The sequence below is a fragment of the Triticum aestivum genome, chromosome 7B (assembly GCF_018294505.1).
Source record: "Triticum aestivum cultivar Chinese Spring chromosome 7B, IWGSC CS RefSeq v2.1, whole genome shotgun sequence".
Taxonomy (NCBI): Eukaryota; Viridiplantae; Streptophyta; class Magnoliopsida; order Poales; family Poaceae; genus Triticum; species Triticum aestivum.
The window spans coordinates 15,103,582-15,124,051 of record NC_057813.1 but is presented as its reverse complement, the minus strand read 5'-3'; the positions used below and the strand labels follow the sequence as shown (position 1 = coordinate 15,124,051).

Genomic DNA, 20,470 nt, shown 5'->3' with positions numbered 1-20,470 from the left:
TGCAAATATGTAAAGCCAGCATTCAGGTTTTCAGCAAAGATTATGAACTAACCATATTCACAATAACACTTAGGTCTCATGTTTACTCATATCAATGGCATAATCAACTAGCGATCAATAATAAGAAATCTTGAATCACAACACTTTCTCAAAACAACCATAATATGATATAACAAGATGGTATCTTGCTAGCCCTTTCTGAGACCGCAAAACATAAATGCAGAGCACCTTTAAAGATCAAGGACTGACTAAACATTGTAATTCATGGTAAAAGAGATCCAGTCATAGTCATACCCAATATAAATTAATAGTAATGCATGCAAATGACAGCGGTGCTCTCCAACGGGTGCATTTTAATAAGAGGGTGATGACTCAACATAAAAATAAATAGATAGGCCCTTCGCAGAGGGAAGCAGGAATTTGTAGAGGTGCCAGAGCTCGATTTTGAAATAGAGATGAATAACATTTTGAGCGGTATACTTTCAATGTCAACATAACAACTGAGAGAACTCGATATCTTCCATGCTACACACATTATAGGCGGTTCCCAAACAGAATGGTAAATTTTATACTCCCCCACCACCAACAAGCATCAATCCATGGCTTGCCCGAAACAATGGGTGCCTCCAACTAGCAACAATCCTAGGGGAGTTTTGTTTGCAATTATTTTGATTTGATTTAAGCATGGGACTGGGCATCCCGGTGACCAGCCATTTTCTCGTGAATGAGGAGCGGAGTCCACTCCTCTTGAGAATAACCCGCCAAACATGGAAGATACAGACAGCCCCAGTTGATACATGAGCTGTTCGAGCATGCAAAACAGATTTTCATTTGAAGGTTTGGAGTTTGGCACATACAAATTTACTTGGAACGATAGGTAGATACCACATATAGGATGGTATGGTGGACTCATATGGAATAACTTTGGGGTTTGTGGAGTTTGGATGCACAAGCAGTATTCCTGCTTAGTACAGGTGAATGCTAGAAGGAGACTGGGAAGCGACCAACTAGAGAGCGACAACAGTCATGAACATGCATTAAGATTAATCAACACTGAGTGCAAGCATGAGTAGGATATGATCCACCATGAACATAAATATCGTGAAGGCTATGTTGATTTTGTTTCAACTACATGCGTGAACATGTTCCAAGTCAAGTCACTCGAATCATTCGAAGGAGGATACCACCCTATCATACCACATCACAACCATTTTAATAGCATGTTGGCACGCAAGGTAAACCATTATAAGGTCCTAGCTAATTAAGCATGACATAAGCAACCATAATCTCTAATTGTCATTGCAAACATGTTTATTAATAATAGGCTGAATCATGAACGATGTACTAATCATATTTACAAAAACAAGAGAGATCGAGTTCATACCAGCTTCTCTCATCTCAATCATTTCATCATATATTATCATTATTGCCTTTCACTTGCATGACCGAACGGTGTGGATAATAATAATAGTTCACGTGCATTGGACTAAGCTAGAATCTGCAAGCATTCAATTCAAGGGAGAGGACAAGGTAATATGGGCTCTTGGTTAAATCAAAAATAATGCATATAAGAGCCACTTAAACATTTTCATTATGGTCTTCTCCTCTCGACCCCAACGGAAAGAAAAGAAATAAAACTATTTACATGGGAAAGCTCCAAACAAGCAAAAGAAGAATGAGAAATCTTTTTGGGTTTTTCTTTTAATTACTACTACTACAGGCATGAAAAGTAAACTAGATAATTTTTTTGGTTTTTCTTAAGGTTATTCAACACACACAAGAAGAAAGCAAGAAAAGAAAATAAACTAGCATGGATAGTACAATGAAAAAGTATGAGCACCGACAACTAGCATGAGTGTGTGAACGTGAATGTAATGTCGGTGAGAAATACGTATTCCCCCAAGCTTAGCCTTTTGGCCTAAGTTGGTCTATGGCCATGTGTAGCCTGGCGGACATCCTAAGCTGTAACTGGGGTCGTACTGAGATGCAGCATCCATTGCCTCACGAGTTGCAGCATGGCGGCGAGATGCCTCCGTCCTCCTCTCATACTCGTTCGCCTCCTTCCTGGTGATAACATATCTTCCCTTTGCCTAATAATCAAAGAAGGCAGGAGCAGGAAGAGTAATATGGGCAACGCGATGCCTGTCAAAGATTAGTCGATACTGGAGGATATGTTTGTTCCTCTCAAGAAAATGATGATTAACCATGACATTATAATCTAAATAAGCGGGAGGCAACTCCCTATCATTTTCATGTATAGGTATACCAAGATAATTAGCCACACGGGTCGCATAAATCCCTCCAAACAAGTCTCCATCTAAACCATTATTATGCAACCTACATGCAACAATTGCCCCCAATTTGTATTGTTTATCACCTAATACAGCACTCTTGAGAACACAAAGATTAGGAACACACATGTGACATGCTTCATCTTTACCATTAATGCATCTACCTATGAAGAGAGCAAAATAATGTATAGGAGGAAAATGAATGCTCCCTATGGTAGCTTGTGCTATTTCTCTAGATTCTCCCACAACGATACTAGCAAGAAAGTCTTTATATTCAGATTTACGAGGTTCGTTAACACTGCCCCACTGCTGGAGTTTACAAGCAGTAATAAAGTCCTCTAAGTCCATGGTATATGATTTATCATAAAGATCAAACAGGACATTCAAAGAATTGCGCGAATATGCAAATTTAAACCTTCTCACAAAGGAGCCAGTCAAATGGTAGTATTGAGGGCACTTATCTTGCATGAAGTCCTCAAGGTCAGAATTACGCACATATGCATCAAATTCATCCTTGATGCCTGCTTTGACCATAAACTCCTCTGACGGCCATTCACAAGGCCGCACGCCAGCTTCCCTCCGTGGTTCGCCATCCTGCTCACGTATTGCGAGCCTAGGTCCTTTCTTCCTTGAAGAACCACCTTGGTATGTTTTCCTGGACATATTTCTTCCTTAAAGAACAATCCCCCAGAGCGGTTTTGTGAATGGAGCTTTGAGTAAGGAGATCAAAAATGGCTGCAAAGTGAGCTAGAACTCATGCTTGAGCTGGATAGTGGTTTTTTGGGAGGAAGAAGAAGAGCATGGGTGCAGGAATAAGTGGAGTGGGGCCACCATGGGCCCAAGAGGAAGGGGGCGTGCCCCTGGCCCTCGTGGCCAGGTGTCAGCTCACCCTACTGTGTTCTCAGTGCCAGATATTCTCAGATATTCCATAAAAAATCATACTAAATTTGCAGGGCATTTGGAGAACTTTTATTTTTGGGGTGTTTTTTATTGCATGGATAATTCAGAAAATAGACAGAAAATACTATTTTTGCTTTATTTAATTTAATTAACAGAAAGTAAAAGGAGGGTACAGAAGGTTGTGCCTTCTAACTTCATCCATCTCATGCTCATCAAAAGGAATCCACTAACAAGGTTGATCAAGTCTTGTTAACAAACTCATTCCAAATAACATGAAACCGAAGAAATTTCAAATAACACTAAGTTACCTCAACAGGGATATGCACATCCCCAATAATAAGAATATCATATTTCTTCTTGACAGTAGGAAGAGGAAATTCAAAACCTCCAATGATAGTAGTTGGAATTTTTCTAATAGAATTGATGTTGTGAACTTGAGGTTGTTTCCTCGGAAAGTGTACCGTATGTTCATTACCATTAACATGAAAAGTGACATTGCCTTTGTTGTAATCAATAACAGCCCCTGCAGTATTAAAAAAGGGTCTACCAAGGATAATCGACATACTATCGTCCTCAGGAATATCAAGAATAACAAAGCCCGTTAAGATAGTAATGTTTGCAACCACAACAGACACATCCTCACAAATACCGACAGGTATAGCAGTTGATTTATTAGCCATTTGCAAAGATATTTCAGTAGGTGTCAACTTATTCAATTCAAGTCTACGATATATAGAGAGAGGCATAACACTAACACCGGCCCCAAGATCACATAAAGCAGTTTCAACATAGTTTCTTTTAATGGAGCATGGTATAGTGGGTACTCCTGGATCTCCAAGTTTCTTTTGTATTCCACCTTTAGAAGTATAATTAGCAAGCATGGTGGAAATTTCAGCTTCTGGTATCTTTCTTTTATTTGTAATAATATCTTTCATGTACTTAGCATAAGGATTCACTTTAAGCATATCAGTCAAATGCATACGCAAAAAGATAGGTCTAATCATTTCAGCAAAGCGCTCAAAATCCTCATCATCCTCTTTCTTGGATGGCTTAGGAGAAAAAGGCATGGGTTTCTGAACCCATGGTTCTCTTTCTTTACCGTGCTTCCTAGCAACAAAATCTCTCTTATCATAATGTTGATTCTTTGATTGTGGGTTATCAAGATCAACATCAGGTTCAATCTCTACATCATTATTATTACTAGGTTCATGCTCATCATCAGATTGTGTTTCAGCACCTGAAATAGAAATATCATTGGGACTCTCAGGTGTGTCTACAACAGGTTCACTAGAAGCATGCAAAGTCCTATCATTTTTCTTTTTCTTCTTTTTAGAAGGACTAGGTGCATCTACATTATTTCTCTGAGAATCTTGCTCAATTCTCTTAGGGTGGCCTTTGGGATACAAAGGTTCCTGAGTCATTTTACCTATTCTAGTAGCCATTCTAACAGCAAAGTCATGTTTATTATTTAATTCATCAAGAAAATCATTTTGAGCCTTAAGTACTTTTTCTGCTTGAGTGTTAACCATAGAAGCATGTTTGCTAATGAGTTTAAGTTCACCCTTAACTCTAGCCATATAATCACCCAAGTGTCCAACCATGTAAGCATTACTCTTTAATTGTCTACCAACATAAGCATTAAAGTTTTCTTGTCTACCCATAAAGTCATCAAATTCATCCAAGCATTGGCTAGCAAACTTAGTAGACGAGATTCATATCTACAGAGAGAATTTACCTTTACTACCTATGTCGGGTTATCAAGACCATGTGTTTCTTCAATAGTTGGTATATTAAGATCATGTATTTCTTCAACAGGAGGTAAATTCTTAACATCTTCAGCTTTAATACCTTTTTCTTTCATAGATTTCTTTGCCTCTTGCATATCTTCAGGACTGAGAAATAGAACACCTCTTTTCTTCGGCGTTGGTTTAGGAGTTGGCTCAGGAAGAGTCCAATTATTTTCATTAGTCAACATATTATTCAATATCAATTCAGCTTGATCGATTGTTCTTTCCCTGAAAACACAACCAGCACAACTATCCAAGTGGTCCTTGGAAGCATCAGTTAGTCCATTATAAAAGATATCAAGTATTTCATTTTTCTTAAGAGGATGATCAGGCAAAGCATTAAGTAATCGGAGAAGCCTCCCCCAAGCTTGTGGGAGACTCTCTTCTTCAAATTGCACAAAATTATATATTTCCCTCAAGGAAACTTGTTTCTTATGAGCAGGGAAATATTTAGCAGAGAAGTAATAAATCATATCCTGGGGACTACGCACATAAGCAGGATCAAGAGAATTAAACCAAGTTTTAGCATCACCCTTTAATGAGAATGGAAATATCTTAAGGATATAATAGTAGCGAGATTTCTCATCATTAGTGAACATGGTGGCTATATTGTTTAACTTAGTAAGATGTGCCACAACAGTTTCAAATTCATAGCCATAAACAACGATCAGATTCAACCAAAGTAAACATCCGAGGATTGATAGAGAAATCATAATCCTTATCAGTAACAAAGATAGGTGAGGTAGCAAAAGTAGGGTCATATTTCATTCTAGCATTCAGAGATTTCTGTTTCAGTTTAGCTAATAATTTCTTAAGATCAGATCTATCATTGCAAGCAAGAAAATCTCTAGCAGTTTTCTTCATCCACAGCATAACCCTCAGGAACAATGGGCAATTCATATTTAGGGGGACAACCTTCATCATCACTATCTTCAATAATATCAGTTTCAAGAATTTCATTCTCTCTAACCCTAGCAAGTTGTTCATCAAGATATTCACCTAAGGGCACAGTAGTACCAAGCATAGAAGTGGTTTCGTCATAAGTATCATGCATAGTAGAAGTGGCATCATCAATAACATGTGACATATCAGAATTCATAGCAGACACATGTTTAGGTGTCGCAAACTTACTCATAACAGAAGGAGAATCAAGTGCAGAGCTAGATGGCAGTTCCTTACCTCCCCTCGTAGTTGAGGGATAAATCTTTGTTCTTTCGTCTTTCAAGTTCCTCATAGTGACAATCAGATATAAATCCCAAGTGACTCAAAGAATAGAGCTATGCTCCCCGGCAACGGCGCTAGAAAATAGTCTTGATAACCCACAAGTATAGGGGATCACAACAGTTTTCGAGGGTAGAGTATTCAACCCAAATTTATTGATTCGACACAAGGGGAGCCAAAGAATATTCTCAAGTATTAGCAGTTGAGTTGTCAATTCAACCACACCTGGATAACTTAATATCTACAGCAAAGTATTTAGTGGCAAAGTAGTATGGAAGTAACAGTAACAGTAGCAAAAGTAAAAGTAGCAGTTTTGCAGTGATTGTAACGTTGGCAACGGTAAAGTAACTAAGCAAAGAGAAATATGTGAAAAGCTCGTAGGCATTGGATCAGTGATGGATAATTATGTCGGATGCGATTCCTCATGCAACAGTTATAACATAGGGTGACACAGAACTAGCTTCAGTTCATCAATGTAATGTAGGCATGTATTCCGAATATAGTCATACGTGCTTATGGAAAAGAACTTGCATGACATCTTTTGTCCTACCCTCCCGTGGCAGCGGGGCCCTATTGGAAACTAAGGGATATTAAGGCCTCCTTTTAATAGAGTACCGGACCAAAGCATTAGCACTAAGTGAATACATGATCTCCTCAAACTACGGTCATCACCGAGAAGTATCCCGATTATTGTCACTTCGGGGTGGTCGGATCATAACACATAATAGGTGACTATAGACTTGCAAGATAGGATCAGGAACTCACATATATTCATGAAAACATAATAGGTTTAGATCTGAAATCATGGCACTCGGGCCCTAGTGACAAGCATTAAGCATAGCAAAGTCATAGCAACATCAATCTCAGAACATAGTGGATACTAGGGATCAAACCCTAACAAAACTAACTCGATTACATGGTAAATCTCATCCAACCCATCATCGTCCAGCAAGCCTACGATGGAATTACTCACGCACGGCATGAGCATCATGAATTTGGTGATGGAGGATGGTTGATGATGACAACGACGACGAATCCCCCTCTCCGGAGCCCCGAACGGACTCCAGATCAGCCCTCCCGAGAGAGATTATGGCTTGGCGGCGGCTTCGTATCGTAAAACGCAATGAAACTTTCTCTCTGATTTTTTTCTCCGCGAAAGCAAATATATGGAGTTGGAGTTGAGGTCGATGGACGTCCAGGGGGCCCACGAGCCAGGGGCGCGCCCTGGGGGGGGGGGGGCGCCCCACCCTCGTGGACAGGGTGTGGGCCCCCTGGTGTTAATTCCTTTGCCAGTATTTTTTATGAATAAGGAAACCTAGCATGAATAATATACATTTATCATGAATAAGGAGATATAAAATAACAACTTTATTATTGCCTCTAGGGCATATTTCCTTCAAAACTGACCAATACCGTTGCAAACCGTCGCCTGCGATTGCGGACGAGATCCCCCACACTCCTCTGCCATCCCCGATGAGCGCAATTACTAATAGTGTCGCTGATGAGCCGTTGCCCGCTGATGCATCCATTTCTGCCGTTCTAAACTTGACAAAGATCAGGGGTGAGGGCGGATGACTGAATGTATTCAAATCACAGGGGGTGAACGAAAAAATGACACATTTGTAGCGGCTGCCCCGCGAAATTACCTCTATGCTAATGTGGCACGCGCGTGACTGCTTATGTATACGCACGCACGTATGACCATATCCCAGGCCTTGTGCACCAACCATGGTGATTATATCCAGTGACGAATCCAGGACCCAGGCCGGGGGGGGGGGGGGGCTGGGCCTGTGGCGTGGAGAGAAGATTTGCTTCGGGGGTTGTAGCATCTTTTGCACTGCAGCGACACTGTAGCACACTGTAGCAGGCCTGGGGCCCGGGGCTTTGGCCCAATCCTAGCTCCGCCCCTGATTATGTTGACACTGTATTTTCAATAACGGGACTGTATACGATGTAGTTATTATGTTTGAGGACCGTTTTGAACACATCCACCGGAAATTAGGACAAATATGCATTTTGCCTTTTTTTGGGTAAATATGCATTTTGCTTTTTTTGGGCAAATATGCATTTTGATTTTTTTTTGAGTAAATATGCATTTGCTCTACTAGTAGTATATTGCTAGCAGCAGTACATTTGAAATGCCAGAAAAGAAAACTCGTTCACCAGTGTGCCAAAAAATAACTCATCCGATTTCAAAGAAAAAGATAGAAGAGAGCTCATCCACCAGTCCACGGCATCGCCCATAGAGCACACGGATCGCGATCCGCGTGACGCCACAAAACCCAAATCGCCACCCTCCATTTGGCTTCGATCCAACGGGGCAGATTCCACCCTCCTCCGCCCAGCCCGCCTGGCCGAAATCCGGAGCCCCAAATTACCGCGCGCGACGGCGCGAAGCACCAAACCCAAATCCTCGATCCCCTTTAAAACCCACCTCCATCCCTCCACCAAATCCACCACCGCCAAGTGAAATCCCAATCTCCGATCACCACAGCGCAGCAGCAGCCAGATCCCCAGCCCCTCCATCCCAATGGCCCGCACCAAGCAGACGGCGCGCAAGTCCACCGGCGGCAAGGCGCCGCGGAAGCAGCTGGCCACCAAGGCGGCGCGCAAGTCAGCCCCGGCCACCGGCGGCGTCAAGAAGCCCCACCGTTTCCGCCCCGGCACCGTCGCGCTCCGGGAGATCCGCAAGTACCAGAAGAGCACGGAGCTGCTCATCCGCAAGCTCCCCTTCCAGCGCCTCGTCCGGGAGATCGCGCAGGACTTCAAGACCGACCTCCGCTTCCAGTCCTCCGCCGTCTCCGCCCTGCAGGAGGCCGCCGAGGCGTACCTCGTCGGGCTCTTCGAGGACACCAACCTGTGCGCCATCCACGCCAAGCGCGTCACCATCATGCCCAAGGACATCCAGCTCGCCCGCCGCATCCGCGGGGAGCGCGCCTAGGTTCGTCGTGGTCGCCGGTGATGCTGGGTAGTAGCTGTTCTTGTCATGTGATCTGGATGTGTGTGTGCCTGTCGGGTGCTTCTGTTTGTCGGTGTTTATATGATTTTTCCTCTGGTCCCATACATCGTGATGCTCGAATGAAATGGCAATGGAAAGTTCAGTATTATCGATCTGATGCTCGAATGAATTTAATTTTGCTTGTAAATTGCTCCGTGGTTCTTGTCACACCTACCAGTTGTTGCAGTGATTGAATTAGAAGATATGCTGTGTCCCACGGGCTTCTTGATTTTGCTGGGGCACTCTGTTATTTTTCTTTGGTCGCCGTGTGATTCAGTTTCTTTGTACGTTTGTACATGCACTTGGTTAACTCATTTCAGTTTTAGCCTCTGTCTGATGTGATTCTGAACTATGGTTGGGTACTTGTTAGTTGATAGCTGAAGGTGAAGTCACGGCAGGTGATGTGATTCTGAATTATGTGTCGTCTGCTAGCTAGTTCAAAATTTGCAATGGGCGTGATCCTACTTTATCTCCATTTCTCAGATCTTGTTAATTAAGTTCTGTGCTTGGATGTTATGTTTGGTTAATGATATCATCTTGGAAATGATTCTTGTGTTGCAGGTTTTCTGGTTGTGAATGTTCATGTCTTCACGATGGTTCTTGTAGATCAGAAACTTGCAGTTGATAATTACAGTAGAGAGTACATTTTTCGTCTGATCCTTTCAGTACTATCCATTTGATCAAACAAGTTTGCAGTGGTACAGTATAAGAGAAACAAGTGTATAACTATTCATGGGCTTCTTGATTTTGCTTGGGTGCTCTGTTATTTTTCTTTGGTCGCTCTGTGGTTCAGTTTTCTTGCACGTTTGTACAGGGATTCGGTTGACTCATTTGGGCTTCCGGCTCTGTTTATTGTGATTCTGAACCATGGTTGGGTTGGTTGATATGGATTAGTTGAAGGTGAAGTGGAGACATGTGATGTGATTCTGACTTATGCGTCATCTGCTAGTTGGAATTTTGCAATAGAAGTGGTCTACTTCATCTCTATTTCTCAGCCATTGTTAATGAAGTTCTGTTCTTGGATGCTATGTTTGGTTAATGATATCATCTGGGAATGATTCTTGAGCTGTATTTTGTTTTTGGTTGTGATGGTTCAGAAACTTGCATGCTATGTTCTGTTCTTGGATGCTATGTTCATATCTTCATGATGGTTCAGAAACTTGCAGTTGACAACTATAGTAGATACTAGAATTTTTGTCTGATCATTTCAGTACTATCCATTTAATCTAACAAGTTTACAGCATGCAGCGGTACATTATAAGTGAAACGAGTATATAAATAAAAGGACAAACTTACTCTAAGGTTATTATTTTCTGCATTATTGTACACAGCTATTAACTGAAAGAATGTGTAACTTGGTGTCGGCAACACTATCTCTGACTAAACTTGTGCACGCCGCTTCAAAAACCTCCTGCACTGTGCTGTGCACGTCGCTGAAAATCCTTCTGGTACTTGCAAGGTGGGAATGTATCCGGTGCACCCGTACTTGTGGTGCTACCGGTGCACCGGATGCCATAAAATATTTTAAAAAATCTGGGAAAAAAATCTAGCCCGTTAAAGCAACATCAATGTATGATGTCACAAAATTTTATATAAAAATTTAAAATATTTTTTGAGATACAAAAATGATAAATTTGGCATCAGTGTGATAATGGGCCAAATCTAAAGCCCAAGTTATGGTATGTACTATCCAATGCTGAATTTGTCATTTTTGTTTTTCGAGTTATGTTGCGAATTTTCACTTCAAATTTTGTGACAACCTACATTGACATCCGGTGCACCGGTAGCACCACAAGTGTGGGTGCACCGGATAAATTCCCTATCCGGAGCAAGCCTTGGTGCCATACTTCAGCCCTGAAATCATCACCCAACCAGTTTCAGTAGAACTTGACACTTGTATTTTCAGATATGGCAACGAGCCGAAACGACTAATGTACTCACTGGATGGCAGAAATGATTCGAGAGAGAGCTTACCATGAGCTTCTGGATGCCTGAACATCTCAAGCATAACGGAATTTTTGTTGACCAACACGATCGATGCATCCTGCAGCGTCCACCCATCGTCGGCCAAGTTATCAGCAGTTTAACGTACGTAGTAGACAGCCACACTATTTTAACTTGTCACACAACCATAATCAGTAGCGGAGCCAGAAAAACCGAATCAAGGGGGCAGAGAGCTGTTAAAACAGGTTAGGGAGGGCCAAACCATAGAAAAAAAAAGATTTTAGCAGCAAATAACCATGGATTCTGCACTATTCACCAACAAATTAGCTACAAATCCGACTGTCGCCATGTCGAACACCAAGAAGCCATGAAGTTGCGAGCCCAATGCTGTGCAAGTTCTGCAAATAGTTGAGCAGATGCCATACATCATGGAGTTCGCCAAATTCGTCAATTATTTTGGTCATTTCAAGTTATAATAGTAACCATCATTTGTACTTACTACCCCCAGTTACCTGTGATGTCCCCTACATGTGTCTGGCAACTGAAGGAAGAGTTTCCCTGACAGTCTATCTTGTACAAAAAACTGATTAAGACATCATGTCAGCATCAGGTGAATTTGACAGTCTCGTGTACAGCAAACAATCCATCTTTGTCTGGACTGAAAAATTCACAAAGTTCAGACCATGTTCGTAGTGTCATGTTTTCAGACCATGTTTCTACAGGCATTTGGTGAATTTATTTGGGCTTTCGGCTCTGTTTGATGTGATTCTGAACTCGGCTGGGCTCGTTGATGTGGATGGCTGAAGGTGAAGTGGCGACATGTGATGTGATTCCGAATTATGTGTCGTCTGCTAGCTAGTTCAAAATTTGCAACGGATGTGATCATACTTTATCTCCATTTCTCAGATCTCGTTAATTAAGTTCTGTGCTTGGACGTTATGTTTGGTTAATGATATCATCTTGGAAATGATTCTTGTGCTGTAGGTTTTCTGGCTGTGATTGTTCATGTCTTCGTGATGGTTCTTGTGCCTCAGAAATTTGCAGCTGACAGTTACAGTAGAGGCTACAATCTTTTTTTGTCTGATCCTATCAGTACTATCCATATAATCTAGCAAGTTTACAACATGTGGTGGTACATTATAAGAGAAACAAGTAGGAGCATATAACAGGACACACTTTAAGGCTATTATTATGATTTTCTGCATCATTCTACACAGCTGTTAACTGAAAGAATGCGCGATTTGGTGCCACAATGTTCGACGCATGGTCGACGCATCCTGCAGCGCCCACCTATCCTCGGCCAAGCTGTTGTTCAGCAGTATATAGTAGCACTTGACGACGGCGTTACTATAACTAGTCACTTATCAAGATCACTCCTGCTATGTGGAAGCTCCAGCGGAAAATTCAGGTAGCACACGATCGGCGCCATGCTGAACAACATGAAGTTGTAAGGCCCAATGCTGTACAAGTCCTGCAAATTAGTTGAGCAGGTGCCATACATAATCATGGAGCTCACCAAATTCCCCAATTATTTTGGTCATTTCAAGCTATACTAACCACCATTTGTAGTACCCCCAGCTACCTGTATTGTCACTGAGATCTGACTGATAACTAAAGGAAGTGTCTGGTCGACTGTCCATCGTGTCCAGAGAGCCGCTGAAAACATCAGGCGAGGGAAGTTGGCCTGGAACTCAAGCAAACAATCCATATTTTCTCTGAACTGTAAAATTCACAAATTTCAGACCATGTTTCTGGTATCATTTTGTCAGGAGATTTTTTTTACCACTGGGTTGTAAGAGCAATTCCAATGGGGCGACTCAAACGGACGGCGCTTTTGTCCGCCTTTTATCCGTTTGAGTCGGTCGCCCGCTCGGCGTCCGCCCCTTTTGAGATTTGAATCGGCAGTCCGCACAATGCGCCGACCCATTTAATGTCCGCACGTAATTTTAAAAAAGGCTCGCGGCCATTGATCATGCCCTCATGGAACTCCCAGTGGACACGAATCCAAAAGGTTGATGCCTTTTGTTTGGCGCCGGTCTTGGGGTCTTGCCCATGTCCCTCCAACACTCACAAAGGAGTTTGTCCTCCACCGCCATGTATGCCTTGGTCCGCTTGCTCTTGCGCTTCGGCTTCGCCCCGCCGGTTTGGTTGGCGAGCTCGTCCTCGAACAAAGGACCCCCCATTCGATGTCGCACTCATCCTCTTCCTCTTGCCCGTAGTCCTCTGAAAAGTCGTGGTCGAGGGGGAAGCCGTCCAGGTCCAGGCCGACCTGATCATGCATGAAGGCCACCTGATCTTGATCAAAGGTGGACGTCGTGAACGACCCTTGGTTGTCCTGGCTTTGTGTCTCGTCGGATCGTAGCCAGCCCCGGAGCCACCGCCAGCGGCCGGCGCACCACCCTCGAAGATGATGTTCTGCATGTAGTCGTCGTCGCCGGAGGCCGGCATTCAGTCGAATAGGTTGTGCGCGCCCGACAGCACGTCGACTGGCATGTGTTGCGCGCGTTTCCTCGCGCCTCCGGATGACGAGCACCGGCCACCAGTGTGGCGTTGAGGTCGATGGGCGCGGGCGCGGGCATGGAAGGTGCCACCACGCTCACCTCAGACGAGCACTCCCCGAAGAGGCAGAAGGCCTGCGGGTAGACGTGGAAGCCGGGTATCGGCTGCGTCGCCGCCGCGTGGGGCCATGGCCACGGCGGCGTTGGCGAGGCCGTGCTGGCTAGGGTTTAACCCTAGCATATATAGCGCCTCCCACGTTGTCGCCGCGACGAGGGCGTTGGTGACCTCTTGCTGCGCGGCGGCGGCGACCGTTGCGATGGCTTCGTCCCTCGCGCCCGCCGTGTGCCTCCGGTCCTTCCTCTTCGCCGACTCCCTTGCCGACTGTTCGGGCGTCAGCCTCTTCTTCGGCTTGGGCGCGCCGGCGGTCTTGCGGGGGGCGCGAGGCTTGCCTTTGCCGGATGGGGCGGTCGTCATGCCGGACGAGGCGAGGGAGGCGAGGCCGACGACGGCGTCGAGGTCATCGTTCATGGCGGGTGGCAGGAGCGCGCGCGGGCGGAAGGTTTTTTTGGGGGAAATGGAGGAAAATGATGAAGGCTGCCATCGACCAGGGGAGAGGAGAAGGCGAGCGCGCGCGCGTCCGTCTCATGTCCGCTCCAACGCAAATCCGGCTTAAAAATGAACCGGAAACGGATCGGCAGGCGGATAAAAAACGGACGCGCACCCGTTTAAATTCACGCGTTGGACCGACTTTTTTATCCACGACAACCCAATCAAACGCCCACGAGTAAAATGGGTTGCGCAATTGGAGTTGCTCTAAAAAGGTTCATTGTGATGTCGCTTCCATGGACCATGGATCGTGGTTTCGTTTTCAGGCTGCTGCTTTACAGCACGGCGAGTTCCGGCGTGCAGGGTCCGGAGGGCCCGAGTGCAATTTGTTTTTGTTTTGGGGGTCCTGTGTGTTGTTGTACTGGACACGTACCCCCTGCCCTGATTCTTCTGGGTGGTTCCTAAGACGCAGGAATTCCTGATTTTTTTAATTCTTTTTCTAAAAATCATGGGCTCTGTCGCTGGCTCTGGACCACGTCACCGATCGAGATCTTATCTGTCCACTCCTGTATGGCGTCGTCAGTCGTGACGATCCACGCTTCAATATTGCTACTAGAATGTTTTCTTTTTGCGGGGTCACTAGAATATATATTAAGAAAAAGGATGGCATGCAGGCGTGTGTGGTACTCCTTGCAACGATATGGAGTATACGCCCCATTCAACAAGTCGTGTCACACGTACGTCCACACCCGTTGCATGACACTGACTTTGTTGGCGGGCGTGTGTGTTCAGGGCATCTTCAACGGTAGCCCGTAGATTTCCTTCAATATCCGTTGGCGTGCATTTGAATGTAAATTCACAAACGGACAAATACAGACTAGGTTTGGATGTCGTTCTCCCATGTTTGTCGCGGAGATGATCTTTCGGGCGAGCGTGATGCTCAGATCCTCCAGCACCACCGCCGGCTCCATCTCCATCAGTTCCATGCGTCGGCGGCGGAAGGAAGAAGAGGGTGGGAGAAAAGAGCGGGAAGTGGGCGGATAGCAGCGGGGAATGGAATAAGAAAAGTGAAGGATTTTGGTGCGGGAAACAGTGTGTGATGCTACAAAAGCACGGGCCTGCCTTTCTTTTGGGTGGGCAAGGGGTAGATAGCGACGTTTCTCGTGTCTGGACTCCCACAAAGCCCCTCAACGTTTTGTCTCCGGTTTGCGAAAGAAATGATGTCTGGACAGCGACGCAGACCGATACAGTCCCGTGTTGGATGGCTTCCGCGGTCCCGACGATCGCGGGAGGTTTGTGGGACGGTAATGGACATGCCCTTACAGGTTAGATTCTTCTAATCTACGCTTTTTTCATCGGTAACGGTTGCCCTTAGCACGATGAATTCCCGACTATCTACTACATCAAGGTTTGTCCGGCTCCGATCAAGAAGGGGCGATGACGGCGACGCGTCTTCGGCTCGCTTCAGTGCTTGTAGTCATCGCTAGGTAGTCTACGGACCTGGATGTATATTTTTTACTTCAGATGTTCTTCGTAATTCCTTGAGAGATTCATCAGATAATCATCTTAATTCATCCCGTGGCAAGCGTGAGATTCTGTGACCCAATGATCATGCTGCCCCATGATGATAGGCCACATGGTGATAGATAGGGTAGCCCCCCACGGCCCACGCAGCCTGACCAGCCGACAACGCCAGCTCGCGTGGTCTCGTCGCGCGTCCGCACTCCCCGCGAGCGATAATAAAGTCCTCTCCTCCATTTCTGGCTGTTTCATCAGTCTCAGAACAAGCCTTCCGCCCGCTGCACGTCGAGAGAGCTAGAGACGGCGTCGACGGCAGCCATGGCCGGAGCCGGCCGCCGCCGCGTGGTGTTCTTCCCGTTCCCGTTCCTCGGCCACTTCAACCCGGTGCTCCGCCTCGCGGGCGCGCTGCACGCCCGCGGCCTCGCGGTCACCGTGTTCCACACCGAGCAGCGGGTGCCGGACCCGGCCGACTACCCCGCGGACTACCGCTTCGTGTCCCTGCCCGTGGAGGTGCCCCCGGAGCTGGTGGCGTCCGAGGACATCGCCAGGATGGGCATGGCCATGAACGACGCCTCCGAGGCCCCGTTCAGGGACCGGCTGGCCGCGCTGCTAGCCGAGGAGGCGGCGGAGGACGGCGGCGTCCTCTGCGTCATCACCGACGTCGTGTGGTACTCGGCGCAGGCCGTGGCCAGGGAGCTCGGCGTGCCGGCGCTCGGCATCATGACCGCCAGCGCCGCCATCTTCCGGGTCTACATGGCGTACCAGACCTTGATTGACAAGGCCTATTTGCCCGTGCAAGGTGATGCATTCGCTTAATTTCCCTTCATTTATTCGCCGTGTTTTTAGACCAGCAAACAAATTCTTGGATTCATTACCGGTCAAGCTGAGACCATTTGCTCGATCTGGATCTGTGCAGACGCGCGCAAGGACGACCCAGTGGAGGAGCTGCCGCCGTACCTTGTGAAGGATCTGCTGCGGCACGACACGAGCCGCCTCGAGGACTTCGCCGAGCTGCTCCGGCACACCGTCGCCGGGGCGCGGCAGTCCTCGGGCCTCATAATCAACACCCTGGGCGCCATCGAGGCCGCCAACCTGGAGCAGATCCGCGAGGACCTGTCGGTCCCGGTGTTCGCCGTCGCCCCTCTCCACAAACTGGCGCCGTCGGCCAAGTCCACCAGCCTGGGCGAGACGCAGGCAGACCGCGGATGCCTCGGCTGGCTCGACACGCAGGAGCCCGGCAGCGTGCTCTACGTGAGCTTCGGGAGCCTGGCCGCCATGGACCCGCACGAGTTCGTGGAGCTGGCGTGGGGGCTGGCCCTGAGCAAGCGGCCGTTCGTGTGGGTCGTCCGGCCCAAGCTCATCCGCGGGTTCGAGTCCGGCGAGCTGCCCGACGGGCTCGGGGAGGAGCTGCGCGGGCGCGGCAAGATCGTGAGCTGGGCGCCGCAGGAGGAGGTGCTGGCGCACCCGGCGGTGGGCGCCTTCTTCACGCACAGCGGCTGGAACTCGACGGTGGAGGCGATCTCGGAGGGCGTGCCGATGATCTGCCACCCGCTGCACGGCGACCAGTACGGCAACGCCAGGTACGTGGCCGACGTATGGAAGGTGGGCGTGGAGGTCGACGGCACGCACCGGCTGGAGAGAGGGAGTATCAAGGCCGCCATTGGGAGGATGATGGAGAGCGGAGAGGGGCGGGAGATCAGGGAGAGGATGAAGGGGCTGAAGATGGCCGCGGAGGATGGCATCAACGAGCTTGGATCGTCCCACACGCACCTCAGCGATTTGGTCGCGCTCATCAAGTCGTTCTGAATTTGAATTCCATGTCTGTCTGATGATGATGTTGTTGTCATCTTACATCGATTTGGTTTCTCTCATGTGGAATAAAGGAATCCTGTTTTCCAGCGCAAACTTTGGGCTCATTCGCACCCCACGCATTCGACGCGTTCCGTCGCATCGGGGCCCCTTTTGTCCCCACCGCACCGTTTCTGTTTTCTTTTGCCCCTGAAGTTGCGCGAACGCGCACATGGACGAGAGCGCCACGGACGAGCGACATGACCGGCGTCGAAGCTCACCGGATCTCTGCCCCTCGCCGCTCTTGCTCCCGAGCGGCCGCGCTTGCAGCCAAAAAACCAGAGGACGTGGTTGCAGCTTGTCATCTTGCCCCGGTGCCAGCACGTCGTCTCCGCCTTGCAACAAAAAAGTGTTGCAGCTCGCTGTCGCCGCTCTGCATCAACGTTGCAACAAAATCGGTCTGCAGGTTCCAGCAATTTTTTTGTTGTGGTCGTCGGTTCCAGCAATCACAGGGTATATCCCGGAGCGACAGATCGAGGGGCGGGCGCATCGATGAAGTCTAAAGGTGATTGTATGGTTGACTCCATTCATCCTTAACAAAAAAAATAATTTCACTCCGTCGGTAGTTCTGATCTTGAAGTCCTCCACTTTCGCGCAATTTTTGCATCCCTTCATTTTTGGATTTTCTATGGCATCGGTTTATTCTACAAAGATCCGCTTGTGACTATGTCACTGGTGTGCTTCGGTCTCTCATCGTTCGTTGAGTAAATTGCGAAAAAACCATCACAATTGTGCAAATGTCATCAAACACCCACCAAAATGCATGTTTTTCGGTGGATTTTTTCTAAAGCATTGAAAACTTCGACCCAATTGTGGTGGTTTTTGCAATTTACTCTCGTCCGTCCCATGCGACTACGCCACACCTCCCGGCCTACGAGGATGATGCGGCCGATAGACGCACGCCCTGTCGCAGGACGGCCCGAGGGAGCGAGCTTCATTTTGCAGCGACATCCTCGGTGTTAGTGCGTCCACTTAATGTGTGTTGTCGTGAGAGCAGCGATAGAGCGGACAAGCTCGCCTGTTCTTCTTTCTGAATTTGAATTCCATATATCTATCTGATAATGTTGTCACCTTATATCGATTTGCTTTCTCTCATGCTGTCATCTCAGTGATTTCATTTGGTTTCGTTTAAAAAGAGAGGTCTGATTCAATGTTTCGCTTCCTGCAAAATCACAGGAAACCAACAGTGTTTCTCAAAATCGCAACAGTATTCCTCCGGACTTGTTCCTGCAAATCAAACCACAACACAGTAGTAAATCCTATGGATTGAGCAATCCTACGTTTTTCCTATGAAAAGTCCTTCAAATGAGGCCTGAAACTTGAAACCGTGGGTACGCGTCTCGATAATTGTCACGTGAACAAGGCCAGCACTAGGGACTGGGCGGCCAGCGGACCCAAACTTTCGGCTCGGTTGCATCCCACGCGTACGATCCAAACATTTTAACTGTCACAAGGGCGAGAGTGCCATGGACGAGCAACATGACCGGCGTCGAAGCTCGTCGGATCTCACCCGAGTAGTTGCGCTTCCAGCAAAAAATCATAGGCGCCTCGTAGTCAACGGAAACGTCTCCTCCCACTGAACGCGTATCGCAGGAAATCTTATAATTGGCCGGCTCAGGGGCAGAGACGGGTTAAGCCTCGCTCAGGCGTCTGGGGCTCAGCTAGGCAGGGCGGCGGTGCGTATGTGGGAGGTTGGGCTGGCATGGGGATAAGGTGACGCCCCTCCCCTTCTCTTTGGTCCGTACCGGCGGTGCACGGGGTTGGGCGCGCATTGTGGTGTTGGTCGGACATGCAGGGAAGGTCCAGATCTATGGTTCGTGCTCAGGCATGCCAGATCGTGGCCCGCGCGATCAAAGCTTGTGCTTCGGGTAGTTGGGCTTGGCAACAATACAATAATCAAACACAATAAATCATAAGTATTTTTAATTTTAGTTTCATACTATTACGACAAATATTCATTTTTCATATAACTAAATATTATTGAAATGTATTGCAAAATATACTTTCAACAACATGCGAGAAACCATAAAAAAAATTGACTTGAGATAGCATCTCTTTCTATGCTCATAAATATATGTTGGTTCTAAATTTTTGTGAATCGGATGTGTGTCACACATTTTAGTGTGTTTGTTTACTCATTTCAGTTTGCATGTAGCTCATATTAAAATATCCAAAATACCTTAAATTTGTGAATGGAGGAAGTAGTTCTTAAAGGAATTTTATATGTGTTTGTTTACTCATTTCAGTTTGCATGTAGCTCATTTTATATGGGTTCATAATAAATGTATATGTTTTTGTGAAAACTAATGAAGTATATGATGTGAAAATATATCCAACAATGAATCTTATGGTATTAATTTGTACCGTAGATGTTAATACACTTTTCTCTAAACCTTGTCAAAATTTATAAAATTTGGCTTGAAACAAAGCTAATATACCGAGTATATATAAAAACAGAGAGAGTATAAAATTTGGAAGTCCACTAGTGCCACTCATACAACCGATGTGGACGTACGTGTGGTACCAAAGAGTCAGGGATCATACCACCAATGATTTGCTTCCCTCGTTATTGTACATACATATTTTTTTCCTTATATAAGAATTTCCTCGTTTTTTTTTTTGAAAGCAAACGACTGCTTTAACGTGGGCAAAATCGCCCGATGCAATCATAGCAAGTTCAGCTGGTACATCATCATCAAAGACATCCACACTCCCCAACAAGGTGTTTAAACCTAACTTTGCTAAGCAGTGAGCCGCATGATTAACCTCACGTGGACAGTGTATGGATTCCTCTGGACCTTGATGTACTCAATCAACTGCGCCTCCTTGGAAAAATCCGTCTTTCTCCGGTTCACCGCCTGCGCTACCAGCAAGGCATCCGTCTCGATGTGCAGCCTTACCACACCCAATTCGGC

At 46.4% G+C, this 20,470-nt stretch overlaps 2 protein-coding genes across 2 annotated transcripts; both read left to right on the top strand.

The window, feature by feature from the left end:
• Positions 1 to 8,641: 8,641 nt before the first annotated feature.
• On the top strand, positions 8,642 to 9,312 carry LOC123161173 (histone H3.2). The gene has a single exon (XM_044579022.1). The coding sequence runs from the start codon at positions 8,730 to 8,732 to the stop codon at positions 9,138 to 9,140; it is 411 nt and encodes a 136-aa protein (XP_044434957.1). The 5' UTR covers positions 8,642 to 8,729; the 3' UTR covers positions 9,141 to 9,312.
• A 6,556-nt stretch (positions 9,313 to 15,868) lies between these two features.
• LOC123159126 (DIMBOA UDP-glucosyltransferase BX8-like) lies at positions 15,869 to 17,612 on the top strand. Its single transcript, XM_044576951.1, has 2 exons — positions 15,869 to 16,506; positions 16,624 to 17,612. The coding sequence occupies exons 1-2, from the start codon at positions 16,026 to 16,028 to the stop codon at positions 17,511 to 17,513; spliced, it is 1,371 nt and encodes a 456-aa protein (XP_044432886.1). The 5' UTR covers positions 15,869 to 16,025; the 3' UTR covers positions 17,514 to 17,612.
• The last annotated feature ends 2,858 nt before the right edge of the window (positions 17,613 to 20,470 follow it).

Excerpts from the sequence above, each read along its gene's own strand:
- LOC123159126 (XM_044576951.1), top strand. The coding sequence starts at position 16,026 with ATGGCCGGAGCCGGCCGCCGCCGCGTGGTGTTCTTCCCGTTCCCGTTC. Across the intron at positions 16,507-16,623 it reads GGCCTATTTGCCCGTGCAAG|ACGCGCGCAAGGACGACCCA; the intron begins GTGATGCATTCG and ends GGATCTGTGCAG.
- LOC123161173 (XM_044579022.1), top strand. The coding sequence starts at position 8,730 with ATGGCCCGCACCAAGCAGACGGCGCGCAAGTCCACCGGCGGCAAGGCG.